General features: G+C 37.6%; 6 protein-coding genes, 1 long non-coding RNA gene and 1 other non-coding gene across 11 annotated transcripts; 4 read left to right on the top strand and 4 right to left on the bottom strand.

Annotated features, from left to right (window-relative positions):
* The first annotated feature begins 1617 nt into the window (after nt 1–1617).
* On the top strand, nt 1618–5730 carry LOC103834861. The gene is made up of 6 exons (XM_009110948.3): nt 1618–1898; nt 2219–2483; nt 2551–2618; nt 2711–3004; nt 3101–4374; nt 4467–5730. Exons 1-6 carry the CDS (start codon nt 1764–1766, stop codon nt 5503–5505), a joined length of 3075 nt encoding a protein of 1024 aa, XP_009109196.2. The 5' UTR covers nt 1618–1763; the 3' UTR covers nt 5506–5730.
* On the bottom strand, nt 5531–10679 carry LOC103834860 (protein DETOXIFICATION 35). Of its 3 annotated transcripts, XM_033277133.1 has the most exons (9): nt 10063–10679; nt 8904–9529; nt 8771–8827; nt 8171–8409; nt 7966–8084; nt 7391–7477; nt 7231–7298; nt 5832–7046; nt 5531–5784 (listed from the first exon to the last, which is right to left on the bottom strand). In XM_033277133.1, the coding sequence occupies exons 1-8, from the start codon at nt 10327–10329 to the stop codon at nt 6965–6967; spliced, it is 1545 nt and encodes a 514-aa protein (XP_033133024.1). In that variant the 5' UTR covers nt 10330–10679; the 3' UTR covers nt 5531–5784; nt 5832–6964. The 3 variants fall into 3 exon arrangements, with proteins under 3 accessions (XP_033133024.1, XP_009109195.1, XP_033133023.1); XM_009110947.3 differs by having other exon boundaries at nt 5832–7298; nt 10063–10640; XM_033277132.1 differs by having other exon boundaries at nt 5531–5734; nt 5950–7298; nt 10063–10329.
* Nucleotides 6963–7046, bottom strand: TRNAL-CAA. The gene has a single exon. It is a non-coding gene; the product is annotated as a tRNA-Leu (tRNA).
* A 1750-nt stretch (nt 10680–12429) lies between the features above and the next one.
* Nucleotides 12430–14086, top strand: LOC103834858 (deSI-like protein At4g17486). 2 transcript variants are annotated; one of them, XM_033277210.1, is made up of 5 exons: nt 12430–12621; nt 12655–12857; nt 13099–13360; nt 13436–13503; nt 13582–14086. In XM_033277210.1, exons 2-5 carry the CDS (start codon nt 12723–12725, stop codon nt 13879–13881), a joined length of 765 nt encoding a protein of 254 aa, XP_033133101.1. In that variant the 5' UTR covers nt 12430–12621; nt 12655–12722; the 3' UTR covers nt 13882–14086. The 2 variants fall into 2 exon arrangements, with proteins under 2 accessions (XP_033133101.1, XP_009109194.1); XM_009110946.3 differs by having other exon boundaries at nt 12530–12857.
* Nucleotides 14087–14296: 210 nt separating this feature from the next.
* On the bottom strand, nt 14297–19663 carry LOC103834857 (pre-rRNA 2'-O-ribose RNA methyltransferase). The gene is made up of 9 exons (XM_033277089.1): nt 18027–19663; nt 17655–17945; nt 17523–17569; nt 17293–17449; nt 17147–17208; nt 16608–16797; nt 16172–16261; nt 15932–16071; nt 14297–15812 (listed from the first exon to the last, which is right to left on the bottom strand). The coding sequence occupies exons 1-9, from the start codon at nt 18495–18497 to the stop codon at nt 14876–14878; spliced, it is 2385 nt and encodes a 794-aa protein (XP_033132980.1). The 5' UTR covers nt 18498–19663; the 3' UTR covers nt 14297–14875.
* A 1792-nt stretch (nt 19664–21455) lies between these two features.
* Nucleotides 21456–24166, top strand: LOC108869439. The gene is made up of 2 exons (XR_004450224.1): nt 21456–21522; nt 21606–24166. It is a non-coding gene; the product is annotated as an uncharacterized LOC108869439 (long non-coding RNA).
* Nucleotides 23990–25280, bottom strand: LOC103834856 (40S ribosomal protein S10-1). The gene is made up of 5 exons (XM_009110945.3): nt 25177–25280; nt 25054–25102; nt 24618–24900; nt 24386–24515; nt 23990–24297 (listed from the first exon to the last, which is right to left on the bottom strand). The coding sequence occupies exons 1-5, from the start codon at nt 25177–25179 to the stop codon at nt 24217–24219; spliced, it is 546 nt and encodes a 181-aa protein (XP_009109193.1). The 5' UTR covers nt 25180–25280; the 3' UTR covers nt 23990–24216.
* Nucleotides 25281–26431: 1151 nt separating this feature from the next.
* Nucleotides 26432–27285, top strand: LOC103834855 (pathogenesis-related protein PR-1). The gene has a single exon (XM_009110944.3). The coding sequence runs from the start codon at nt 26442–26444 to the stop codon at nt 27048–27050; it is 609 nt and encodes a 202-aa protein (XP_009109192.1). The 5' UTR covers nt 26432–26441; the 3' UTR covers nt 27051–27285.
* The last annotated feature ends 537 nt before the right edge of the window (nt 27286–27822 follow it).

Genomic DNA, 27822 nt, shown 5'->3' with positions numbered 1-27822 from the left:
ATTAGTTACCAATACACATGGAATCAAAAGTAAACGTCTATAGCTAGTATTTGAACTAATGTTTCTAAAGAGAATGCTTGTGTTGGAGCTTTAGTATAAGGTCTCTTTCCTATGACTTGGAATTACTCAATTAAGTTAAAGGAATCTTCTTGACTTGTGTTATAAAGAATGGTGGGGCTTCTTGCCGTGGAACAAACGTTCACACTAAACCCATTAAGAGCAAACATATCCGCTAGGGTATCTATGTATTATTATTTTCATTGACTTTAGTGGATCACGCACATCTCTACCTTCTTCAAGTCTCCCTTTTGAACAATACCAATATAATCCAGTAAAATATTAATGTTAGCCCTCAAATTTTTAAAGATAATATATACATGTGGAAGCCCTTTTAATCCAGTGATTTGACTAAGAATTCATTAATGCTTCTACACGAGAAGATATGAATTCAAATTCTAGAAAATGCAAATTTATGCAAATTATGAGAAAAAGTTACAAGAAATCTTCATCTTGATACATGACGTAACATCGAACATGGATATCATAGGACGGCTTGGAGTGGCGCAGTCAGATGTGTATTCTTATAAGGTGGTAGAATTTTCGGTTGTAAAATCGCCTATGTAATATTTCTCGTTGTAATAGTATAATTAATTAGACGTTAAAAAATATAGATATAAACTCCCAATTTTTTTTGAAAATATATTTTAATTAATTATGTTAAGAAATGGTTATGACTACTAAATCTCAGTTCTGGGAAATACCATACTGAATTTTTGATAATAGTAAACATGTTCTTCAACTTATTGTACTTGAAAATATATAGATTTTCATCACTTCTAGTTACATACAATATAAGTATTGTGTTTCCATAATATATGGTGGTCGAGAGTCACAATCAATATTTGTTACTTCTTCCGTTTCAAATTAATTGTCGTTGTAGTATAAAATATTTGTTACCAAATAAGTGTCATTTATGATTTCAATGCAATTTTTTTTTCTATTAGTTTATCTCTTTTACCTCTAAATCAAATCAAAATAAACAATAAATATTTTACAAGTATGAAGTCAAATAATGAAAAATTTGACATTTAACTAATTTTTTAATTTGTATAGAAAACACTAAAACGACAATTAATTTTAAACGGATGGTAACTATTTAACTTTCTTTTGTTTAGGAAAATTCGCACCTAGTTCATATCCCCTTGTTTATATATATTTTTTTTGTAAATCCGAATTCACAATCCCATCAATTAGTCTAAATTGATGTTCATATGAATTTTCTTAAAATTTGGTAAAATATCAATTGGAGCCTACATCTGCATTCGTAAGCCTTGGGGCCAAAAGTACAAGATAAAAATAAGAAGAAGAAAAGTAGAAGAAGGGGGTTATCACTAAAAGTTCCACGAAGCCATGTGTGGGCTGCTTGCTTGACCATTGACTTTTGAACCAAATTGAGGATTCCAGAATGTCAAATTAAATTTATTTCCTAAAAAGAAAAGAAAATAAAATAACAAAGGGTAGAACCGTAATTTCAGATGATATTGGAGGGGCACTAAGGGAATACAAAGGATGATAAATACGTGGTGAGAGGAGGTCACGAGGCTCTGCGCTGTTGAAAGGAAAGTGGATTTGGCACGATTCATCCATCCATCACCAAAGCTTATTATAGGGAAGAAGAAGAAGAAGAAGAAGAAGAAGAGAATCTGCGAGCGAAGTCTCACTTTGGTTTTAAGAATTAGGGTTTGGAGGTGAAAGCAGCAATCATGAGGGAGGTTGTTGTGCACATATACGATGCGACCAACAGTGGATCGGAGGAGATTGATAATAGGTTCCATAAAGACGGGATCGGTCCTATAGTCGGCGGCGGCGGCGGCGGCGTATTCCACAGCGCGATTCAGGTCATCATCGTCTCTAGTGACGTCTCTCTCTATCTGCTTCGTTTATTGTGTGTGGATCTGGTTTGTGTATTTGACTGCAAAACCGAAGCCCTTCTTCTCTATAAGAGATCTGAGACTTTGACCTCCAAGATCTTGTGTTTCCTACTTGATTCGAAAACCTTTCTGGAGGAGACTTCAGTGATGATGCTTGATTGATCTCTCTGACCTGATCTGATTGCGAATACCACCTTCCCTTTTACTGATCAATTTACGAGAGAGACTCCAAGCGCTTTTGACTTTTTTGGTGTACCAGGCTTGTTCATGTTATTTTCTTTGTGCAGGTGTATGGGGATGATGAATGGTCTTTTGGGTATTACTGTGAACAAGCAAGTCGTGTTTTCAGCTGTCCTAGTACCAAGAACCCTATGTACACTTATCGTGAGAAGATTATTCTCGGGAAGACTGATTGCTCCATCTTCACGTTTGATCAGATACTGCGTGACCTCACCAGGGAATGGTCTGAATACACTTATGATTCGTTTTCCAAAAACTGCAATCACTTCTGCGATGTTCTATGTGACAGGCTTGGTGTGCCTAAGCTCCCAGGTAATATATTAATAACCATTCTGTGTATTGTTGGTCTCGAAGGCTAATGTGATTGTTCTCTTTACAGGTTGGGTGAATCGCTTTGCTCATGCTGGTGACACAGCCTTGGGAGTGGCAGTAGACACAACAATGCCGGTGGGTTCTCTCTCTCTCTCTCTCTCTCTCTTGTTTTGATTCTCTGCAATGTAAATGTGTGTTCTCTTGTAAACTGGGATTTTTTTTTTCAGGTAAAGGAAGCCAAAGCTGAACTTGTATCAACTAGTAAAGTGGCGAGTCGCTTGCTCTCGGATGTTTCATCGGACGTAACTAATAGCTCCAGTGGCCCACCACAACGGCCTGGAACCAGCAACAAATCAGACAATGGGAAAATGAAAATGCAAGGCTCTTGGAAAATGGTGGCTAAACGTAGTAGGAGTTCGACAAAGCGTGCTAAGAAACAAGTTGCACGTTCTCAGGATATCGAAGCAGAATACAAGAGTGCAACAAGTACATCAGCCGAAGGAGATTCTGGATCAGAAAAGGTTTTCATTAACTTCTTTCCCCGTTTTGTGCTGCTATCGTCGCTGCTTCTGTAGGGGTCTCGTTATGCTAATGCTTAATTCTTTCGATAATGGCAGCTTGGTGTTTCTGTTCTAGGCCAGCATTTCGCAGAAAGAGTAGAGCATGTTCCGTTAAAGAAACGGAGATTTATGGTTCCCTCTCCATCACCTTTGAATAGGTCCTTTGCTCGTGATGAAGACTCACAACTTCGTGCGCAGATCAAACACTCTCTGCCTGTTTCACGGTTGAATCCTAATCTAATGGGCGGGAAAACATCAAAAGTCTCTGATGATAAACCTGACTGCGGCGGTCATGACTTCTTTGGTATTAAGATACTTGCAGAGGTTGCTTGCAGTAGTGGTATGAGTAGCGAAATTACATCCGCAGTAGACCGTCAGCTTGTTGAACATGTACGAGAGCAAGATGCTTTGACCTTTTCTCCTAATGATTCATCAACCGGAACTGTTGATGTCTCAGGGAAAGATACTACGATTGTGTCCAGTGACAAGGGTGGGGAAGGCAAGAGCAAAATCGTAGTGCCTCAAAATGCTTTGGTTGATACTTTGGGTAACGCTTCGGCTGCTGATCAGAGTGAATCCTCAACAGATAGGCCAAGGGAAAATTTGGAAGCTGGTGATAGCAGAAATTTAGCACCTCAGAGTGAGCCGGCTACCGTGTCAGAAAATGTATCTGGTGATGATCGCACTGGAAAGAGTAAGAATTCTGAATGCCTTACAGATGATAGGTTACATTGGGATTTAAATCTTCCAACAGATGCATGGGGTCAGCCTTGTGATGTAGTCGATGAGACATCCAGAAGATACTCTGATGGAGAAGTCACCGAATCCATTACTGAGAGCAGACATGTTGAGGGTAGCAAGGACTACTCGACTGGCCTGATTGCATCAGATGTGTGCATGAATTCTCAATTGTTGTCTGGGCCTAGTGCTGAAGAATCTGTTCGAAATGGAAAGGAGTGCCAATCTGGTTATGATTCCCAGTTCGAGGATGGAGAGTTGAGAGAACCATACCCTTGGGAAGAAAACGAGGGTGATAGTGAAGATGTTGAACAAGTGGATTATGGGTCTGAGCCAGAGAATGAGCGGTTGTACTCTTTGGCTGAGAGTAATGAGAATAAGCTAGAGGACATTAAGAAGGAAATCCTGGAAGAGACAAAGTGTGGAGCTGTCAAGTGTAAATCTAGCGATGTGCATGAAGGAAACAATGATGTAGAGAAGCATGTCGTGGTTTGCATGAATAATTCACATTCAAAAGGGTCTTCTCCATCAAGGAGCTTCAGGTCAAAACAATTCAGGGAGTCACCTTCACATGAACCCATCCGAAGGAGAAGGTAAGCTATTTCGGCTGAAAATGGCTGTCATTTCGTTATCTAATTATCATGGATTGGTTCCTTTGCTAACTAAAGTGATTTCTCTATTTCAGGCCTGATAGCTACGAAGAGCTTAGTGAGAGAGACGTTGGTCCAAATAAGTTCGTCGGGAGAGAGAGAACAGAGATGCGTATGCAAAACAGGAGTCCTAGGAGAAGACAGTTCAGCGGCTGGGATTCTAGACGTCGCTTCTCCCCACCTATATACAAAGATGGTGAATACCGTTTCAGACGTCAAGCCGTTGTGGAGGACCGAGTTATGTTGAGTGGCTTTGATCAGCCAGGCCCAAGTCCTGGTTCTCATGGCTATGTTCGTAGGCATTTCTCAAATGAAGGATACCAGGGTCGGTTCAGAAGGTTTCCAGATGGCAATGGGAATCGTGATTTCAGAGACGCAAATCGTTCCTTCCCTCCCGGTGAGGCGAACGACTATCCAAGTCGCATGCACATCAACCGGATGAATGGTAGGAGAGAGAGAAGGAACTCCCCTCCCGTCTTCAGGAGATTGCACGACCCTCAATCACGGTCCAGGTCCAGAAGTCGCTCTCCAGTTTCATGGAACGGGCGGAACAGATCTCCTCAAGGGTTCCGGGGCGAAGAAAACAGGATGGAGAGGGTGAGGTTCCCGTTCCAGAAACGGTTTCCTCTCAACCAAGAGACGGGATTCATGTTGCAGCAAAGAAACCAGCGAAACTCAAGGTGTTTTGATGGGAGAAACAATGATGGCGGTTGGGAGAATCATCATCATAATAACTTGAGGGGAAGAACAGGAAGGATGTTTAGATCAGAGCAGAGATTTGACAACAACATGAGAAGGGTGAACTCGGAGAACAATAGTAATTTCAGACCATATGTGCGGCATAATAATAATAATAGAAGGTTTGGTGATGGTGATGGTGGTGGAAGCCGAGGAGAAGGGTTTAAGTATGAGGGAGCGGAGGAGAAGAATGAGAGCATGTATGAGATGGTGCACCGGGCTCAGGTAATGGAAGAAGATGGTGGACGGTTAAGATTAGATGGAGAACAACTAGGCACTCTTGTTTCCAACGACAATAAGAAGAAGAACGAGGCGTCATTAACAAATAGAATATGACACTTTTGGGTTTTGGTTGGTTCTCTTTTTTTTTTTTTTTTCTCATCTTTTGTGTTTAGCAGTTAAACGACACCAGAGTTTTAGAAATGCCTGGTGTTGATTTCTTCTTCTAGTTTAGGGTTTAGAGTTTGGTTCACTCCTGTTTCTAAAGGCTTGTATCACCATAATACGTGTGGGTTTGCTGCCACACACGTAACATTGTATTGCAACAAGTTCTTGAAGTAATGAGCTTTCTGTCTCCGTGATCTCACTTATTTTATAAGCACCTTAAACTACTAACTTTTTTTTTTTTTTTTTTAATATCTGCGTCCTGTGAAATCATGTACCTTGAAGCCTTTGGTAATGCAGGAACTGTGAGTCAAGGTTAGCAAAAATCTACTCATAATAGTGAGCATATCTGTCTATATATTCACTGATTGTTTAACATGCTTTGGTTAAATTTACTGAAATCAGCAAAGGAAGAATATCTGGAGCTTCTTCTATCTTCTAGAGAAGTCTCGTGCGTGTCAAATCTCTGATCCTCGAACACCACAGGAGGCAACCCCCACCTGCAGCTCTTTTGGAATATTAAAGAAGAACAACTTATTAAAGCTAAACAGGAAACTGAACCTTTCATTTGTCTGAACCAGTCCAAGTGTTACGAGCTTGTCAGTATGGCTTCCTTTCGAATGTCACCTCAAACAATTCAGGCAATGGGAACTTGAGAATGCAAGGCACTTGGCTCAAAAGGGTGGGGGGGTTGCTTAAACACTGCCAAGTAGAGAGAGAACAAAGATGAAGATGCAACCTCCAATCAGGGAAAACAAAGCCGTCTGACACTGAGGTTCACTGGTCTAGAATTTACTCATCTGTATCCAGTTACTCTGTGTCAAACCATTTGTTTTGCATACAATTCAAAGTTCATCTTTCATCACGTTTCTTCTTCCCTTTCCTAGCGACTTGCTCAACTTTCTTTCACACCACCGCGTGATCCATATTATATCTCTAAACTGTTGTTTGTGTGCACTCGAACCACTTGTATAAGCTCCTATACTATATAACTGCATCTTAATTGGTGGAATGAAGATGGTACTAAGACTGAACACAGGGTGTGGAATCCTTTCCGTTCTAAGCTGGCGGCTGTTAGAGCATATGCATTCATCCTTGTGCTGAGTCTAGTAGTTCTAGAAAAAACATTCAGCTAAGCATAACAGACACCAACAATGATAAAACTTGTTTTGCAAGTTACGTAGAGCTTACTTTTTTTTTTGAGCAAACGTAGAGCTTACTTATTACATAAAATCAAAGCTAGAGAAATAACAGGCTATGACATCAATACTTTACGGCTGATTACTCCATTAATTAATACGAAATCAGAATCGCTGCATCCCCTCAACATCTAACTAAGAAGGTAGGGGATTATTGAAAAAGAAAGAAACTGAAGACACGAAAAAAAATGCAAACTATTAAAAAAAGTTTGTCAGAAGTGGGATTTGAACCCACGCCCTCTCTCGAAGACCAGAACTTGAGTCTGGCGCCTTAGACCACTCGGCCATCCTGACTATTTGTAGAAATTCACATTACGAAATTACTTATATATATTTATTCAGTTATTCTCTACTACCATAACATGGAAATAAAACGATTTCTTAAGCATTTACGTGGGAAGTACAAGTTATGAATTCATTATTTAGTACAGGGTTGCTTAAATAGTGAATTCGTGTGAAGATTAAAGACCAAAATCATGCAATTACATCCTTTGTTGTTGTTCCATTCCCTCCCCATCTCTGCAGGCGTTCTGTGGTCTCCTCCACCTGTTCATCATGTTTTTATTTTGCATTCAATAGATCTCAGTGAACAAGTGTATAGGCTATTAATTATGATTTTAATGTCTTAGGTTCTTTACCTCTCTATTCCAATCTATCTTGTACACCAAAAACATCAGGCATAGCGTTTGAAGCGCTGATCCTGCTATCATTCCACTCCAAAGCCCCTGAAGACATACAAAGTAACAAAACCATAATATAAAGACCATCCACAATGACATTTTTGCGTGAGTCTCTCAAAAACAAAATAATATAAAATTAGGAGAAAGATGACAATCGTTTTTATTTGAAGTTCAGCTAAGCTTTTGAAAAACTTATCTGCCATTCGAGACTTTTCTAATGGTTAGTATTCAAAAATATTACTTTTTGTCTAGAAATTTAAGAAAGTTTATCTCTATTAAAGATGCCTTAAGCATTTCCAATGGAGAATTCTTGAGATTTTCAACACAAATATATGTGTAAAATATAGAGATACTAATAGTTAATTATGAGTATCTCAAAAGAATGAAATTTTAGAATTTTTACTCTAGTATATTTTTATAACTTGGATGAGATATTAATTCTCTTAATTAGGGTCCTAACGACTTGATAGTTTCACTACTTGAGTAGATTTAAGCTGTTACTGTTTGTTATGTCAGTCCATAAATTCACTTACCATCACTCCCAAGTTTGCTCCGTAACCAAGAAAATAGCCAAAGGGAATGCCGAAAATGAAGTAACAAGCCACGTTGATATAAGCCACTGTGCGTTGCCAACCACCTCCAATAGCCACACCTTAAAAAGACGAATAAACCGACATGATTATAATTTTATTACACCTCTGGTTTGGTTTACATGAAAGACTTTTAGACTTTTTGTACCGGTAAGAACTTGCTGCACGCCGTTGAGAACCATGGTTATACCAAGAAGATAAGCTAGCTTAGACACAGCACGCTGAAGTACTTGGCTATTTGTAAACATGATGGCAAAATGGTCTCTGGCTATGATGACAGCCACCATAAAGACAAGACCGATGATGAGAGACTCGAACAGTGCAACATAGACAGAGTATTTCGCTGCTCGTGGACGGCCCTTGCCAAGCTCAGTTCCGACAATCATACTAGTAAAGTAGACATGTGTGGGTTATAAGCAGGGCCAGCTCAATATATTAGAGTTAGTAAATTTTAATAGAAATATTATGTTTTTCTTGAGTTTTGACTCAAGCGTATAAACATATAAAATTTTATTTGATATTTTAACAATAAAAATTAGTAATATCATGTTTTAATGTTGTTCAAATCTATGTCAAGCATGCTAATGAAAAGAATCTAAACCTCTAATATTACAAGATTTGGAATGGGCCCAGAGCGGTCGCACTGACCGCCCTCCAAACTTAGGCCGGCCTTGGTTATTATCAGTTGAAGAAGTAAGCTGAGCAATAGGTTAAAAACTAATGATGTGTCAGGTAGTGATGATGATACCTTATAGCAATGTTTACTCCAACGAACAACATGAGCTCCACATTGTTGACATTCAAGCTGAAACGTAGGAAGTGTTAAAGAGTTAATACAAGCATTCAAAGTTTTTTGGAGGTAAACATGTTGAAAAACTCACCATATGGAAAGGGAATCAACAGCTATAACATCGTTGTCAAGGCGACCAGAAAGGACGATGATACTCATCATATACCATAATTCAAGACAAATCATAACAGCGGATTCAATGGATAGTCTAACGAAAGCCCCAATATCTCTAAAAGCCAACCAAGATAAACCAGACCAGCCTTCGTTACACCAACCAACAACATAGACGATTAGAGAGATTGCTGTTCCCCAGTTGGTGATATTAAACGCCAAGGCGGCACCATTTGTTCCCCAACCAAAGACTATTATAAACAGCCATAGCATAAAGACGTGTAGTAAAAGGGCACTAAACCCAATAGAAGTCATGACGACTACTTTTCCCTGCGCTATAAGGAACTTAGTGGTAGGGAAAGTGAAGGCCAGTGAGAAGAGCTGAGGGATAGTTAGAAGAGTGAATTCTCCAGCTGAAACCGCAACTTCCTCTGATTCACCAAGAAGTCTCAGAACCGGTGTGGCAAAGATGTATATAGGGAGGAAGACTAGGCAGGAAACTAATGAGATAATCCAGGCTCTCTGCATGTAAATGCCTAACTTATTGACTTCACCAGCTCCAAATGCTTGGCTACAGAGCGTTTCAAGTGCACTACTCATGCCAAGCTACATGTTTCAAAACCAAATATAGTTAGCTTGTTTCTACTAGTATCACACTAGGAACAACTCCATTGAGAATTTCTTACAAAGTTAGATAGAGAATTAAATATAATTTCCATTTGAGATATCATGAGATATAATCTGATAGCATTTCTATTGGTAAATACCCAATGAAATTTTCAACTTTGAAATAAAAATGAAATAGAGGACAAGAGTATCTCATTTACACATGTTTGGGTTTAAGTGGTTTTAAGTTTTCTAAAGATATTTGAATTAAACCAAATATTTGAATATATTAAAATATTAATATTAATTAGTATAGAATTTAAATTGAGAAACTTATGCTGCCATTCACTTTATATTTGATTCATTTAATTATTAAAAATTAAGATATAAATTAGACAATGAGCTAAATTAAAATATTAACTTTAAAAAGTTAAAATACTCATTTTGAGATTTTTGATTCTTGATTCCATATGAGAGGTTTGAAAGACGGAAAAAACATGTAGCTATAAGGAGAAAGTGGAGAGACTGAGTACCAGGAAGCCGAAGGAGAAGATCCCAATGACGGAGAGGGAGATGGAGACGGCGGAGAGCTCGATCTCGCCGATGTGTCCGACGAAGACAATGGTCATGAAGCTAACACCGAACTGGCAGATGGCGTCGAAAGCAACCATACTAGCAAACATCCACAACTTCCCCGACTCGGTAGACAAAACTCGCTTCACATCGCTCCAAGTCCTAGCCGGCGCGTAATCCTCCTCTGCCTCGCCGCCGTTCGCAAGAAACGGTGTCCTCGGGTCCATCTCCTCAAATGTTAAATCAAAGCTCTCTCTCACTTCCCTAAGCCTCTCTCTGAGTCAATTGTGGCTGAAGAAGTAAACGTAGTTTATATAACAAAGGCCAGCGCTTAATCACGCGCTTCTCTGTCCCCTTCAGTTTTGTATACTAGTCAAAGACGAAATGCTATGGACAGCCGCCTTTGTTTTAAAACTGAACATGAAATCTAATGCATTGGTTCTGTCTATTTGTTTGTAGTAAATATGTTAATCTGTGTTAGTAAATGAACTTTAAAAAGAAATGAACTTCAAACAGAGACATGAAGTGAATGCGTCATGTTCTTCTTTAGTGCTTTTCTTTTAACGACATAGGCACATTCACTAGTAAAAGTTTGGCATAGAAAAGTCGTTGCATGAAAGTTTATAATTTAAATAAATAATAAACTTTTTTTTGCTACATGAAAGTTTATAATTATTCAATATTTTTTTTAAAAAAATTTTGAACCCTAGTGATAATATTTAGTAAGTGGTCTCGAAAAGGAATCTTCCAAATATATATCCATTTAATCTGGAATCAAATTGTGTTTCCAAAAGTAGGCCATGTCTTTATGTGGTCAATAATATAGGAAGAAGAGTCAGACAAGGTATCCTTCTGCCGAGTTGCTGCTATTTGGTTAATTAAATAAATTGAGTTATGTTTTAGACATCATTAGAAAATCTGTGATCAGATTAGTCGTTATTACTGTCCATGACATAGGCCTGAATACCCCAGTCAATCATTTTTAAAAGATTTGAACCCGAGTGATAGTATTTAGCAAGTAAATCAGATTTTAGGAAAAAGTATTTTAGCAAGTGGTCTCGAAAAGAAACTTCCAAAGATGAAGACAACGCTCGAACCTGGTAGCCAATAAAAATCCATCTAAGCTGGAATCAGAATTGAAAGGTTGTGGTTTCCAAAATAGGTCATGTCTTTACGTGATCAATAATATAGGAAGAAGAGTCAGAGAAGGTATCCTCATGCGTTTCTACGGAAACTGCTCCAGCTTTCCTTTTTGGTCTTCGTCGTCATTATTTGCATTTATTTAACATTTTTAAACCCTTGACATCAACCAGAATACCAGAGGGAAGATGATGACATTTCTCATTGACTTAAGACTTTTATTTAAAGCATGTCAAAGAAAGAGCGAAAAAGAATCTCTTGCATGTCAATCGAGCCAAACATCTGAAATATGTAGTACTACGTACGGGGGAAAAAATCTTTATTTTTATAAAATTTAACATATAATTTGAATACATATTAATATTACACTTTAGGTTTAAAGTATACTAACAGTATACGTTGTCTCGACTATTCTTGGGTGTTAAGAGTAACGAAGTGTTAATGTGCATATGCATAATAAAACCATAAAATATGTATAATATATAAATCATAACAATTTACAGTGTTAATAAACTAAAATACTTAATATTTTGAAACTATTTATAAATTTTATTACATAAAATATTTTTAAATTTTTAAATTTTTAGTTGTTTGTTTGTTTTGGGTTTGATAGCTAATTGTAATTATTTAGTAATGTATAATTACACAAAATCTGTCAATAATAAGTAAAAAATAAGTAACCGTGTTTTAACTTTACACATACAGATAGACGATCAACACAGAAATTAGACGGTCAACACGGAAATTAGGCGGATCAACGCGTAGCTATACCGATTTGGACATATTCGTCGCGATCAACCTTCGAACAACGTATAAACGGCAGCATTTTTGAACTAGGGTTAAAAGATATAGATTTCAACAGTCTACAACAGCTCGAAGAAAACCAGATCACACTAATGATTATTGTAACCCTAATTACTAAACGCAGGACCAAAACTTCAAGAAAACCAGATCACCCTAATGATAGAGGACAGCTATTACAAAGAACAAAACCATAGACCGTTTGCTATTTATCCTATTAAATTATGCGACGTGTCGAATGATCTCTGACTGAAATGTAAGTTTTCAACTGGGACTCTGAAACTGGGTCAACCAGCTGTTAGATTCGTAGTGGATTTAGACGGCCCAGATTATTCCGATTCGGACGGTTTAAGATTAACCGATTGAGTTAGCGTAAACCACGTCGCTTGCATGTAAAGAAGTAAATACACAGGAAACGCGAGGGTAAAAGAGTCATTTCCCAAGATCCCCAGTCCCCACCACCACCACCGCACCATTCTTCACCTTCGTCCGGAATCGAGAAATCGCGAGAAAATAAACCAAACCAAATCTTGCTTTTTGAGAGTGCTTTCAGAGAGAGAGAGAGAGAGAGATAGAGAGAGAGAGAGAGAGAGATAGAGAGAGAGAGAGATAAGCTGATTTGGCAGGGAAGAGAGAATCTGGGAGCTGGGAATTAGGGTTTGGGAGGTGAAAGGAAGTAATGACGGAGGTAGTTGTGCACATATACGATGTGACCAACAGTGGATCTGAGAAGACTAACAACACCATTCTCCAGATCAACCGCTTCTTCAAAGACGGCATCGGTCTCGGCGGCATCTTCCACAGCGCCATTCAGGTCTAAGATCTGAGAGACTTAAGCCCTTTGTTTAGTTTACTTGATCTTAGACGTAAATTTGGAAACTTTCCTTAGGATCAAAGGGCTCACCTTTCGCATTAGAGATTAGGTCTGTGCAGCTAATGATTGGTTTTTGACTTTTGGTTCCCAAGTTAGTGCTAATGGTTCTGTGACTTGTGTGTATAAACATTTGACTAGTCTTGTTATTGACTCATTGATTCTCTTATGAATTTGCGCACAGGTGTATGGTGATGATGAATGGTCTTTTGGGTACTGTGAACAAGGGACTGGTGTGTTCAGCTGTCCTAGTACCAAGAATCCTATGTACACTTACCGTGAGAAGATTGTTCTCGGGAAGACGGATTGCACTATCTTCATGGTTAATCAGATACTGCGTGAGCTCAGCAGGGAATGGCCTGGACACACGTATGATTTGTTGTCTAAAAACTGCAATCACTTCTGTGATGTTCTCTGTGACAGGCTTGGTGTGCCTAAACTCCCAGGTAAAAATCATTATTTGGGAATCAATGTGGTTATGTGTTGGTATTCAAGGCTTTATGTGATTGTTCTCTTAACAGGTTGGGTGAATCGCTTTGCTCATGCGGGTGATACAGCCTTGGAAGTTGCAGGAAACACAGCGATGCGGGTTGGTTCTTTCTTTCATTTTGATTTGCTTGAATGCAGCCTTCTTGGTGCTAAACTCTTGTGAACTGGGATGTTGCAGGTAAAGCAAGCCAAAACTGAACTAGTATCAGCTAGTAAAGTGGCTTATCGCTTCCTTTCAAATATTACGTCGAATGTAACCAACGGCTCTCCGCAACGGCCGCCTGGAACCCTCAGCAGTTCAGAGAATGGGAACTTGAGATTGCAAGGTAGTTGGTTCAAAGGGTTACTCAACACTGCCAAACCCTCCACAAGTACAGAGATGGAGAGCAAAGATGAAGATGCAAATCACGGAGTCCCCAATCATCAGAGAAAACAAAGCCGTGACTCTGTACCCATCCACCCTACTGCATTTGGGTAAAACTGTATATCCCATTGGTCGAGAAGTTACACGTACTATTCTTCTCCTCATCTGTATCCATTCCTTTTGTACCTTTATTGGAACGCCATGTTTATTACTTTTCAGCAGAAAGTGTGATTTTGTTAAGTTACCATTCACCACGTTGTTACGGGCAAATCTACATATTCATACCGCTTTAAGAATTTTTGATAAAATTTAGTTGCTATTGAGATATGTGATTCAAATGGTATATGTATTGTAAACAACTCACTTTGCAATGCTAGACAAAGATTGACGTCGATTTGAACACAACACACGTAACAATGGTACATATCAGTGCTCAAGAAATAGTTAAGTTGATAACTCGGGAGCCTAAAATTATCGATTTGTTTATATAAGATATTATAGTTTTAGTTTTAATTATAAAATTATATACGATGAATTATCAAAATTATATATACGAAATAAAAGAAATTAGACAAATTTATGTATTTGTACTAACATTATTGCTTAATTTAATAATTTTATATTGATTTAACCCAATTTAAAATGGTTTGAACCAAATTGAATCATAGAATTTGGATCTTATAAAAATTGTTTCAGCTAATATCGATTTGCCACCTAGAAGAGGTCTGCACCGAATTTTAGAACCATGTTAAATATTATTGAAAGCACTTCCACTACCACCTCTTAATAAAACAAGATAGGTATTAGTTGAAGAACAAAACCAGTAGTCAAGAATTGCATAAATATAAATCAGACTAACATACAACAAAACAAAACTTAGTTCTCGCCTCAGTCCGACCATTGAGGACTTACCCGCCGCCCATGGGTCTCTTACCTCTCGTTTTTTTTACCTTTCTGGCCTGATTAACCAGTGGCACTCTTCATCCCCTTCCTGCCAGGCTTGCCTCCTCCACGTTGCCTAGCATCACTCTTCATCCTCCTATCCACTCTCTTCTGACCTTTCCCAACCTTAACACCAACTCCTTTCTTCGACACAACCATTTCTTTCTTAGCCTTCCTCGGCTCCGCCGCATTCTTGTATAGCTTGTCTATCATCTTTGTCCTTCGAACGGTTCGATATATCAGCTGTGTCGGATATTGCATTTGCCTTCTTCCTCACCTTCTCAAATCTTTTGGCCGCCGCTCGCTTCTTCCGTGCCTTGGCCTCAGCCACTTTCTTGGCCGGACGAGCATTGATTTCTCTGAACTGAGCCTTCATTGCGTTAGCTACTTCTTTCGTGATGGGTTTCATCGGTTGCCTGTGGTGTTTCTCGTCGTCCAGAAACCATTTGGGTAGTAAACCTTCGTCCGCAAACATGTGTTTGTTATAAGTATCGTCAAGCATCTCTTCCCTCTGCTTCTTGTTTAGCATTTTCTTGGCACAGGCCAACATCTCCGCCTTTGTAAGAAGTTCATCATCATCAGAGGATGAGTCTGAGTCTGATGAATCAGTGGCTGGTGCAGGAACTATCTCGAAATCTTCTTCCTTCTTGGAGCTGATGGGTAAACTCTGACCAGTCAACACGCTTGCTTTCGATGCCTTCTGCTCACTGTCATCTTCACCCAAGTCTCCTCCTTCCACGGCTTCAGCAAATATATCCTGACTGAACCACTGGTTGGAGATTTCTTCCTTTGTTTGGGTCTCTCCATCATCCAGTGGTACCACAAGTGGGTTTGCCTCGTCCATCTCTTCGTTCATATCTGAATCATAATCGAGTTTTATCTCTTCATCTCCATTACCCTCCTGCAAAGACAAAGCAAGAAAGAGTTTAGTTCTAAAAGTAGGATCCATGAAAATGAGGGTTAAGTAATAAATGATGGTACGTACCTCAAGCTTCTCAGCGTGTGCCTGCCTAGCTCGCTTCCTTTGCTTTGCGCTTCCTTCTTTCTTCACCATATAACGGTCGTATGCCTCATCAAACATCTTTTCCATTTGTTCAGTGTATCTGTAATGTTCAAAAAAAATTTAGATAACTACCAATCAAACTTCGGCAAGGTATGACAATGTTGAAAATATAACATTCTATAATCTACAGAAAAAAAAGCATAAGTCAGGCAGCATGACCTCTGACGCTCTTCATCAGAATCTATGTCACTGTCTTTGGAGTCATCTGAAGCTCCATTACTACGATCTTCGTTCTCAGTTTCATTGGCGTTGGCGTTATCATCTTCGTCATTGTCAACTGCCATTAGATCTTTCTTTCCCTATATGTTAAATAATTGAACTCTAGCAATACAAGCTTCCTTTTGGCGCAGACATAAAAAAAAAAAATTAACGCAGAGATTGGAAACAAAGATAGAGTACCTTGATAGCAGCAAGGGAGAACAGTTCATGGTCTACATAACCATCTTCAAGTGCATCTATTTGTGGATTAGTCGCCGTCCTCGTCTTATCCTGGCAAAACCAAATCGAGTTAAGCAAAAATAAGGCTGACGTCTAAAAGACCCATCACTAAAGACCACTGGCCACAACATAAATAAGTGATCCTAATTAAGTGAATCATGACTCCCGAAATACTAATATATATTTTGGTACTATGATCAAATGATTATACTCTAATCAGTTGGTTTTGCAAGTGAATTTAAGTGGGCTAAGCCCTGCTTAATTCGACCTTGTCATGACTAAAGCAAGTTTAATTTCTCCGTAATAGATGGGAAAGCAACTAGTTGGAAAGTCCACTTGACCATTTACCAGAGAAAACGACCATTTGGAATGTAACAAAAGGCTTTAAAATAATAACCTTGGCCCGTCGTTTTGCAAGAAGCTTCTTTGTTTGTTTCTTCTTGCGGTCTGCTGCGTTAGTGAGCTCTTCTAATTCACTGAGTAGTCTATCATCCTCATTTTCCTCGTCTTCCTTTCCCACATCAGGCTCCTTTTTAGCCACTTCCTTTTTTTCAGGAGTCAGAGCTTTCCTAATTTGCATCCTCCATCTACAAGACAAGGGGAGTTAGTGTCCATTATGAAATTAATATAATTTCCAGACACATGGATAGTTGACAACATATGATAAGTTAAGCCAATTCTAACATCCTTGGACACCAGTTATCCCACTTTACACAAAATGCTATGTCTGGTTGAGAAGTCAAAAGTATTTTACGGCACAGCATTTGGTAAAAGTTCAAATTACTGGGAACATTCTTAAACCAACCAATATAGAGCGCTAAGTAACTCTAAGATTAGAATCAAAGCTCTACCATTATCCTGGAATAACTTAGATGATGCAAGTGAGACTCCAAAGATTTAAAAGGTCCATGATAGAGCAAGAGAGACAGTTCTTACTTTAGGATGTGCTTAAAGTCATTCTTCCCCAAAACAGGAAGATCGTCGCATAGAATTTTAATCTGACTCCAAAAAAAAAACGTTACCGACCATGTACTGGTCATTAATCCTTGATTAGATTAGTATGGCTAATTAGAGAACAGTACCTCCTCTGTAGTCAAATCATATTCTTTTAAAGGTAGAGAGGCTTGATCATCAAAGGATATACAAGTAACTGTGCCAAGAATCTCAAGAGGATTTTCAGACCAGATGAAATCAGCAGCAGATGCAACTTTTCTCAAAATGGACTCTCCATCTTCATACCTGTATGTAATCCACAGTTAATAAGAAGTTAATTAATACCAATAAACAAAAATAGCTAGTCGTCGTTGCTTACCCATCACGGTTTCTCTTCTGTTTTGATCCTCCAAGCACATCCACAACCTACAAAACATAACAATTTTTACAAAAAGAAAAAAACATCAGAGTACCCCAAATACTAAATAAGAAAAAAAAAAAAAGAAATTACCTTTCTCGTGGGTTCTGCTGTTTCTTTAAAAAGATGTCTATAATCAAGAAGACGAGGATCAATCTTGGCAGGAGCTTTGTAATTCAAACCTATAAGATACGTTTCTGAAGATGTTGAACGACTAGCCGTTGGCTTCAACTCCTCAACCTTCTCGAATAGCTTCACCAAAAAACAAAAAACAACCATTAACAGAAGAAAGAGTATTAAAAACAAATCCGCATGATTAATAAAGCAAGACATTACCTCCCGAAGACAGAAGCGCACAGAGTGATAATCTCGAGACCTGAAAACCTAACATATCACAAGACACGCATAACAGCAGTCAAAAGATATTACTTGACCAGCAAGAAACTATCTTTCAAAAGCAGATACCTTGGTGATAAAGTTTCCTCTAGGAGCTAAGAACTCCGTGGCCAACTTCACAGAATCAATAACCAAAGCATTCTGACTCATAAGTTCCTGAGACCAAGCACCACCAAGATTAGGAGACCCATCGTGAAGAACAAGATCAAAAGCCCTAACACCATGCTTCTCCATCACTTGCTTAATCTTTGACCTGCACTCAGGCCGCGTGATATCCTGCTGGATAGCGACGCAGCCACGCACGGGGATGATGGGAACGCGATCGATCCCGAGAACGAGGCTGCCGAAGGGAGCTTTCTCGACGGCGACTTGCATCCAACCACCGGGGGCGGCGCATAGATCGAGAACGGCATGGGATTTGTGGAGGAGAGAGTGCTTGGCGTTGATTTGGATGAGCTTGTAGGAGGCACGGGAGCGGAAGCCGCGCTGCTTGGCGAGACGGTAGTACTTATCTAAAGGACGGTTACATACCTTACCCATTGGTGAGATGAGATTTTTCTAGAGTTTAGTTCTTGGTTCTGACTTCTGACTCGCAGAGATGAATATAAGATATGGGTTTAGGGTTTATTGCGCGCGCCGTGGTTTAGTAGTTAAAAACCTGCTGACTCAGCCAGAGTCTTTCATTCTGATTGGCCCTTTAGGGGGTGATTCTTAATTGATGTGATTGTTTTCCACAGCTCATTTTTTTTCAACATACATTTTAGTTTACTAATCATGATTTAATAAAAAATTTAAAAGTACATCCATAAAAACTAAAATAGGAAACATAATAGCTTTGGAAATCAATTTTTTTAGATCTTTATATTTAGTGCTCTGGAAATAATTAATCTACAGATACATAATAAAATCTACAGTTATTATTTTAAAGCCAAAAAATAAAAGCCACAACACTTACCAATCATCCCCTTAGTATATGTATTTATTCGGTTTCGATTCGAGTATTTTGATTTTTGGGTTTTCGGTTTTGAAATTATAAAAACCGTTTGGTTATTTGTAAAATTTGGTTTGGTTTTAGTTTAGTTATTTTTGTTTTCGGTTCGGTTGGGGTAGCAAAGTTGTAAGCTGGCTAATATCAGAAGAATTCGAGTCCAACTCGGTTGCGCTTCAATTCTAGTTTTTCGGTTAATTTTGGATAATATGGATAAAAACATTGGATAATTCGGAGTAATTTCCACGTTAAATATTAGATAATTCATGGTGTTCAGATAAAAATATAGGATACTTTGAATTATTTTAAATATTCAGATGATTCAGATTATAAATAATATTTTGAAAATATTTAATTATATATAATTTTTATTTGAAAGACTCGAATATCTGAATTTAGTTTTTGTATTTCAATTATAGAAATATAAGATTCATTTGGAATAACTAATTAATTGAATTGAATCAATAAGTAACATTTGTTGGACCCAATTTCGGATGATTCATGGGCCGATAAAGGAGTTGAGCCCAACAAGGAATGGAAGGGACTCCGGCCCAGACCCATGACGAAGTCGAGATCCCGAAAATGTAGGAGATCGTTGAGAAGATCTCGGAGTAATGTGACTATAAGAAGGAGGTAAGGTCGAGATAGAGAGACACGTGAAACCTTAGAGAGAGACCTACACACATCGATCTCACCATAAAAGCGATATAAGTTGATTCTTGTACTCGATCTCATTCCCTAATTTGTATTCAACCTTATTTAATTAATAAAAGTTCATTTTGTGAAAAAAAAAAAGTTCATTTTCTTCAACCGACATCTAATTATATCATTGTGTTTTAAAGATATCATTGTTCATATTTTTTTCTTCCATAGTTTTTAAATTCAAACACTATCAGATATTTAGCGTGAGTTTTAGGATCCACAACATTGATCATTAATAATAATATATAAAACTCGATCTAATGTTGATTCTAGTTTTTGATGAACAATTTCAACTTGACTTTGAACTAATCGACACATTGAAAAACCATTTACACAAGTAGAGTCCAGTAAACATTTCCGCTCCTTATTTTACCAAGCAAGGATTACATTTGTAAAACAAGTCAGATTTTGTTTGAAACCCAAAACAAGTTCATCTTTCTTTGTTCTCATTAAGAAACTCATGTCTCATTAGGAGACAGCACAAGGTTCCATGACAAAATATCTAACCTATATTAAAAGGGATATATGAGGAGTAGGGAGGCTGTCCACGTCCTCATTTAAAATCAGCCAATAGGGTGTCTGAAATTTGCCATGTCACACTGCTGTTGAGTTAGATTGGGCTTCTGTGGGTTTTCTTAAATTTTCATCCGGTCCAACTAAACTCATGCCCACAAATATGTATCATCTTCAAGTGTCGAGGGTCTCTGTCCCCGACTCTTCCACTTCATCTTCTCTAATATCTGATTTTTTTTCCTATACCTTCTCAATCAATGATAATCTTAAAGCTATTCTTGAATGTTTTGTTTCACCTCCACTCGATACTTGATACTTCTCCTATATAAAGCTCTGTCTCTAGACCCTAAATCTATCCTAAATTAAAAAAAAAAACTATTTTGGCGGAAGCTACATCCATGGCCATGAAATACCACCGCCAAAATTCAGCTATCCACCTACAAATCTCCAATCGTCGCGGCTTCTGCTGAAACCACTTGCATGAGGACTGCCAGAATTTGTTGAGGACAGAGGCGGAAGCCCGTGTGGTCAATGGAACCGGAGCTGAGCTTGATCAGGTAAGGTCGGATGTCTAGAGGCTAGCTGAAGATATACCGAAGCTATCGGCGGCGACAACTGAGCTTACGGCGAGATAGCCAAGGCTAAAGCCTTTTCCTTTGCTACGTCACCTTCTGAGATAAATTGTTTCGACAAACCTATTTGGCTTCAAGCTTCGAAAGTATCATCTCCCGCACCCAGACTCTTCCACTTCATCTTCTCTATGTCTGATTTTTTTCAGTTACCTTCTCTCAATCAATGATCAGTGATGATCTTAATGTTTCGTTATACCTACCCTAGACCCTTCTCCTATATAAATCACTACAATCTACGCCTAAATCCACCCTAAATTATAAACCTACTATGTAGCAGCTGTATCCATAGCCATGAAATCGATCGGAAAATCGCAGCTCTCCACAAAATCAACGCTTCCCCTACAGGTATGGATCTCCTTGGCCGTATGTTTTCGTATTTAGCTGTCACTGCTATCACAAAGATTGAAAATTTATTTTCTCTGTAGATTATTTTCATCGATGTGTAATTTGAAAGTTACTCATACTTTTCTCAGTTTTGCAATCTTACAAGGAATCTCAAGAGCCGGCAGATAACTCAAGTGTAAGCTTATTAATGTCTTCTTACTTGTGACAACTTTCAGCGAGCATACTTTAGATTCCTAACTAATTAAAAAAAGGCATTACTCTGTTTGATGTGTGTTTTGCTTATCTGCTTCGGCTATGGTTTTATGACGATGTTTCAGGAAGTACGGAAATGCAAATGCCTGGACCTTTCGATTATCTTACTCTTACTGCCCTCATCGAGTGTAAGGTTTGTGCTCTTCTTTCAAGCTGGTATTTCAGACATATTTTTCAACGACACCATTTTACTTCATCAGTGATTATCAATTACAGGTTTTCTGTTTGCATTGAGGGCTTTCACTTTCTCCGAATACACTTGATAATATCCGGATCTTGGATTAGCTACATGAGGTATTATCTTCTCCTTTTTTCTGCCCAAGTCCTTAGTTCGGATTGGATTTGAAGAGTTATGAATTGTTTATGGGTCTCTTTCTCCTTCCACTCTCTTAAGGTTCAAGTGCTAACTTCCAAATTAGTATTAGGTTGTTTTCTGAAAGAGCAAAAGAATATCTTACTGGTCATCTGTTTGAACTATGTCTTGGTGCCACACTAAGGACCAATGTGTGATTTACTTTGGGATGATCCCCATGATGATGTGGGTTATCTCTTCGAGCTGGTTATACATTTGGACAGCTCAATTCAATGACAACAATGGACTCAATATCATATTAAGAGCCCATCAGCTTAGCTTTTAACTGGTGACAGGTGTGTATGTTCATTTCAATTGCTCAAGACTCTAACGAAGGTATGATTGGTCCGTCTATCTTTTCATAACTGTGGATTGGATCATTGATCTCTCAAACATTTTATGGTAACAGAAAAAAATGTGGTGATGGTGTCGCACCAAACTATTGCTTCTGGTGGGGAAATATTGCAGCGATTGTAGAAATAAGAGAGGATTAAAATTTCCTCCAGTTTAATCCAGCCGAAAGACCACCCAATGCTAAAACCTATAAAATGGCATCTGGTATGTTTCTAACCTCGACAGTCTCCAAGTCCAAGCGAACCTGCAGGTTCTTTAAGAGGATCACAAGACTGAATTATAAACAATAGGAAACCCTGAAGAAGCTACCTCAACAACTTCCACCTCTTGAAATTGGATTAAATGTAGGGAATTCTCTTTTGCAATTTGATTATTTGGCCACAACATCTGAAGCATAAGGCAAAGTTGTGACATGTGCAGGTATATTGCTTCTATACATTGACCCGCTCTCGCAAGGTTTCCTTTAAAATAATATTGAAGAACTATTATTTCGAGTTACAATATATTGTACTTCAAGTGTTATAATAATTTTTTGATGAAATACCATTTCCAGTAATGTAATCTATGTTTTCATAATTATTTCCTTTTTTGCACTCTCATAATTTAATTTTAATTTTATTATTTTAATTAATTTTATAAGTTACAATATAGATGCTTGTATATTCAAAATAACGTAATTGGCAATTTAAAGTAAGAATAAATATCGTATACAATACTACAATTTAAAATAAGAATACATATTGTATAAAGTATTACAATCGGAACTAACTTTATAATAGTTGAGTTTAGGTGGCAATGAGTTTCAAATAGTTTCAGCTGACTAAGATGTGCTTTCACGTGGTCTAGAAACCACAGAAACTTCACACTAGGGCGATTTTAAACTTTGTTGTATTTTTGTTATTGAGAACTATATCTACATATAACATGATGATGGATAAGCTGAATAAAAAATAAATGAATCTTAGTTATCATATATATATATATATATTATCTTTCTTACTAGATGTTTATGTAAAAACATATGTTAAATGTAGAACTGATTTAAACTTTGTTTCAGTTTTAAAATCACTAATTTCTCTTTCTATTGTCCTATATGTCTTTAAAAGTTTAAAACGAAATACAAACTAACTTATACGCATGCTTTTTACTTGGTTTATTTCAACCAATTGATTAGGTTCTTCGATCTAACAAAAATGTATGTTTATGGCATTTTGGTTTGATACATATAGTTTGACAAAATAAACCAAAAATTCCTAGCTAGACTGTTACAATAAAAAATAATTAGACCAAAACTTTGGCTTAATATAGATACAAAAATTCTCTTACAGTTAGTGAAGACAAAGTTTTAATGAAGGAACTTTTCACATATTTAAATTGTGCCACTATTTATATGGGATGAAGTAGAAACTTCTTTCTAACAATTATCAAAACAATTTCGTAAAAATTTTTTTATCAAAAGCAATGATCCTAAAATATATAAATGTAAAAAAATGATTTCATTAAGCATGAAAGTTATATTTTGATATTTAATAAAAATAAAATAAAATATTAATGTTTGCCTCAACATCATCCAAAATATTCTACAACTTCATAAACATTATTCAAAGCTTCAAAGAAAACTTACAGAATATATAGAATACCAAAAACGTCAAACTACATTACTCATTCATGTTTACGGTGTTAGACATGTTAACTTTTTCAAAATTTATGAACCTAATTTATACTATAAAGTTGTGAAGAAGAAAGTGAAAAATCAAAATCGATACTATTAGTTTTCAGAAAAAAAATACAAATATTCAGTAAAACTGATAAAATTACAATCACTAAAGATTTTTTTTTTAAAAAATAAATACAAATAACAAAATCACCTATTACTTACAAATAAAAAGTAATAAAATTAAACACATTTTCAATAAAATTAAACACGGAAACGCACGGACACGGCTCTAGTGAATAATAAAAGTGCATTTTAACACTAATCCGGGAAACTATAGGAATTTTTTCTTCAGACCAAAGTCAGAGACATAGATTATAGATCCGGATTTTGCATTAACACAAGCAAAACTAAAGCCGAAGATAACAAAACTGTCTTTCCAATGTCTAACGATAACAACAATTCTTTCAGGGCAAACCAGAACCAGAAGGTGCTGCTGCGCTGTAACCACCTGCACCACGGCCAAAACCAGGCCTACCACCACTTCCCTGCCAACAGAAACACAATGCAATATCAGAGTCAGAGACTCATCTCCTAGTTAATGAGGCAACGTAGTAAACTAGGGAGGGATGGTACTTGGAAAGACGGCTGGTAATCAGCAGGAGCTCCACCCTTCTCCCCTCCAGCATCACCACCACGTGGGGCACCACGGTAACCATCACGGTCACCATATCTGGGACGGTCTCCATCAAAGCGAGGTGGTCCTCTAAAACAAAAACCAATGTCACTGAATTAGCCAATTCCTCAGATCAGACATGTTCCAATGTATTTAAAAAAACGACACACCACAAGAACTCTAAAAATTCACCTAGGGCGATCACCAGATGGGCCACCAAAGGGGCGACCACCAGGCTTAGCAGACTTCTTCAAAGTAGCGGGAACAACATCAGACGGAAGGTTGAGATAAGTTCTCAAGAACTCGATCCCTTCGTTAGTCAGAAACCAATAGTAGTGCATCCAAGCAAACGTCTCCCTAACGTACTCCTTGGATTTGAAACTCTGCATGAGCTTGATCACTTGCAGGTTTGGTACTGACTCGATCAATGGATGCTTTGGAAGATTGAAATCTTTCTTCGCAAACAAAACTCCCTCTGTAAAAATCATATGACATAGATCACTTAGCTTTGAAGCAACCATACAGAAACCTCATACTCTTCAAGATTCAAAAGTTCACTAGATCTAGCATTCACATTGTTCATCTAATATGTGCTAAGGATACATTAGATTAAGTAAAATCAACAAACCTTTGAAAAGGTATTTGCAGATCTCTCTGCGATTGGTCTCTGTGATAATCTGGCAAGAAGACGAACAACATAATCGGATAAGTACTTTCACTACAACATGTAAAACATAAGCAGAGTCTATACCATTGTCTTGTTGGTTGAGCTTTCGCTGCAATGAGAAACAGAGTTGTTTTTGTTTTGTCTAAAGAGAGAGAGTGAAAATTAGGGTTTTCTGTTGATAAAAAATGAGTTTTATATATTATGGACTTGGGCTTTAGTTGGGCTAAGAATCGTAATGGTTGTTTGATGCAAGGTTGGGCTTTGGATTGTTGATTTTGATGGTTTCACCGGTTTCAAATTATTTTTTTGACTCATTTAACCATACTGAACCAAAAGGAACTGTCAATTTGAGATGGATTGTTTGTTTAGACTTTAGACCTTAACTTTTTAACTGGTTGATGCTCGATTTAAATTTTTATAGTTCACGGTTCTCACAGTATTTGGTAGAGGTTCAAAAAGAAAATAGGATTCGGTACAAGATCAATGAGCATAGAGGTGTGTGTATGTGTTAAGAAGTCGTCACTACAAGTGAGAACTTGGCATCTCAAGAAACATAGCAACATCTTGCTTCTTTCTCAAGTTTCTTAACAAACCAGATACCGCGTACGTATACGTCACCAACACTGTCATCATATCCATGATTTGAATTCAAATTCTCAATTCCAAGTTCAAAATTATTTTTAAAAATTGTGAGTCCTCACTGTAACGTGGATTATAACCTTCTTGTTTTTTTGTGCAACCTATTATTTATGTTAAGAAATTTGGGAAAACATGTCAATTCGTCAAATAAACAGAGATCGATTGAGGCATTTCACGAGGGTAAATGCCATGTGATCGTAGAATGATAACTTTTCAACTCTATCGCAATCAATGGTGAAATGTGTGATAGATAGAGTGAACAGCAAACAAGAAAAAAGAACTAATATACAAAAGATAGGGCCATTTAAATTATAAAACACAAATATAGGCATGTAGATTCATATAGAATTTATTGAAATAATGTAGTGACTTGTGAGTGCAAAAATGGGGTGGCATGTTAACTTATTGGAGTGTTCCAGTAACGACCCACTATCTTCCCAAATCAGCCTATCTAATACAGACAACTTTAGCATTCACGGACAACACATACATAAACACAATCATATCATCCCTCCAATAATACAACCCTATCCTCAGACACTATTTTCTTTCTCAAATTTGCAATCTGCCAAATTTACAATGATCACATTTGTAATGCAAGTTTACACGGTTAAAATAATAGATAGAGCCGCTAAAAATAGCTCAAATTTATATCCATACATTTGATTTCTGTTCCTTTTCTCGCTTTATATTTAAATACCATACTTCTCATGAAAACCATTAGCACCCAAAAGACAATAAAATCTCGACAAAAAAGGATGATGAACTCATCCTTTTTGCGAGCAATATTACTCTTAGGTGCCATTAACCTCTTCATTTCATTATCAACAACCAAAGCTGCAACACTCGGTCAAGTATTCGAAATCTGTAGGAGTTTATGTCCAGGATGTGACCACGACTCGTTACAGTTCTTGTTCCGACACAACTTGGTCCGTGCCGCGAGATTCGAACCTCCTTTGATATGGGATCAAACACTCGAGAACTACGCTCAAAACTGGGCTAATCAAAGAAAGTCAGATTGTGCTTTACAACACTCCTTTCAAGACGGAGAGTTTACTCTCGGCGAGAATATTTTCTGGGGATACGGAGCCAACTGGTCTCCGGCCGACGCTGTGGTCGCGTGGGCTAGCGAGAAGAGGTTTTATCATTATGGCTCCAACTCGTGCGACTCTGGACAGGTGTGTGGGCATTACACGCAGCTCGTGTGGAAGAACACGAGGAGGATCGGTTGCGCACGTGTGGTGTGCGACAATGGTGGGATCTTCATGACTTGTAACTATGATCCTCCCGGTAACTACATCGGCCAGAAACCCTATTGATCGATCATTCATCTTATTTTTAGAAGTTATTATGACTTTTTAAAGGAAGTTAGGTGGATGTATTATGTATTTTACTAGAAATAGATGTGTGTTGTGGAGTTTGTGGTATTGAATACGTTTGTATCTCTATACGTGATTTTTTGTTCACGTTATGTAATTGCATTTACGGTTACTTATATATAGGTCCGTTAGAATGCCCAATATACAACATATAAAGAAGATTATATCTTTCATGTCTAACGGATTTCAATGATTCAGAGTCGTTGAAAAACAAGAATTGTCAGAATTTTCTGATGAAAACTAGTCCATCAAAATTTAAAAATTATTTGAAGCAGACCTAATATATATTTTTTTAAACAAGTTTCATTTTGTATAAAACATTAATCAATGATCTTTATTCAATATATATATGTGGTTATCTTTTCTTCTACCCTAGCAATATATCCAAGAATGAGTGCAAGATATTACTTGAAGATAATTTACATAGGTCCAATAATTTTTTTTTTTTTGGTAAACCCTATTGGCTGATCCGATCATGCTCGAGAGGAACACACTTAGTGGTATACTCGACTGGCTAGCACACTGTCTAATCCGAGTTTGAAATATTTTCCGACTAATGCCAATGGGTGAATCGATCATCTGTTACGATCTACTATGTAAACCATTTGAGTCGAAGTCCAAGCCCAGACGGGCTAAGTGATGATAATTTAGTTCTCAGTGAAAATTGAATCCAAGACTGATGTGGGTACACACCAAGCCCCAAAATAGGTCA

Source organism: Brassica rapa, chromosome A08, assembly GCF_000309985.2.
Source record: "Brassica rapa cultivar Chiifu-401-42 chromosome A08, CAAS_Brap_v3.01, whole genome shotgun sequence".
NCBI classification, from domain to species: Eukaryota; Viridiplantae; Streptophyta; class Magnoliopsida; order Brassicales; family Brassicaceae; genus Brassica; species Brassica rapa.
Note: the sequence above shows the minus strand (reverse complement) of the source record. Positions and strands in the feature narration are given on the sequence as shown.

Bases quoted from the DNA above. Each gene is read 5' to 3' on its own strand.
- LOC103834856 (XM_009110945.3), bottom strand. The intron at 24,901-25,053 runs GTTTGTTGATTT...TGATTTTTACAG, and splicing joins CTGCAAATACCTTTTCAAAG to AGGGAGTTTTGTTTGCGAAG. The intron at 24,298-24,385 runs GTACCATCCCTC...TTCTGTTGGCAG, and splicing joins ATTACCAGCCGTCTTTCCAA to GGAAGTGGTGGTAGGCCTGG.
- LOC103834860 (XM_033277133.1), bottom strand. From the start codon at position 10,329: ATGGACCCGAGGACACCGTTTCTTGCGAACGGCGGCGAGGCAGAGGAG. The intron at 7,478-7,965 runs GTAAGTGAATTT...GTATGTCTTCAG, and splicing joins GAGCAAACTTGGGAGTGATG to GGGCTTTGGAGTGGAATGAT. The intron at 7,299-7,390 runs GTAAAGAACCTA...CATGATGAACAG, and splicing joins AGATAGATTGGAATAGAGAG to GTGGAGGAGACCACAGAACG.
- LOC103834855 (XM_009110944.3), top strand. From the start codon at position 26,442: ATGAAAACCATTAGCACCCAAAAGACAATAAAATCTCGACAAAAAAGG.
- LOC103834861 (XM_009110948.3), top strand. From the start codon at position 1,764: ATGAGGGAGGTTGTTGTGCACATATACGATGCGACCAACAGTGGATCG. The intron at 1,899-2,218 runs GTCATCATCGTC...TTCTTTGTGCAG, and splicing joins TATTCCACAGCGCGATTCAG to GTGTATGGGGATGATGAATG. The intron at 2,484-2,550 runs GTAATATATTAA...TTCTCTTTACAG, and splicing joins TGGTGTGCCTAAGCTCCCAG to GTTGGGTGAATCGCTTTGCT.
- LOC103834857 (XM_033277089.1), bottom strand. From the start codon at position 18,497: ATGGGTAAGGTATGTAACCGTCCTTTAGATAAGTACTACCGTCTCGCC. The intron at 17,946-18,026 runs GTATCTGCTTTT...GTGATATGTTAG, and splicing joins GAGGAAACTTTATCACCAAG to GTTTTCAGGTCTCGAGATTA. The intron at 17,209-17,292 runs GTACTGTTCTCT...TTTTGGAGTCAG, and splicing joins ATGATTTGACTACAGAGGAG to ATTAAAATTCTATGCGACGA.
- LOC103834858 (XM_033277210.1), top strand. From the start codon at position 12,723: ATGACGGAGGTAGTTGTGCACATATACGATGTGACCAACAGTGGATCT. The intron at 12,858-13,098 runs GTCTAAGATCTG...ATTTGCGCACAG, and splicing joins TCTTCCACAGCGCCATTCAG to GTGTATGGTGATGATGAATG. The intron at 13,504-13,581 runs GTTGGTTCTTTC...GGGATGTTGCAG, and splicing joins CAGGAAACACAGCGATGCGG to GTAAAGCAAGCCAAAACTGA.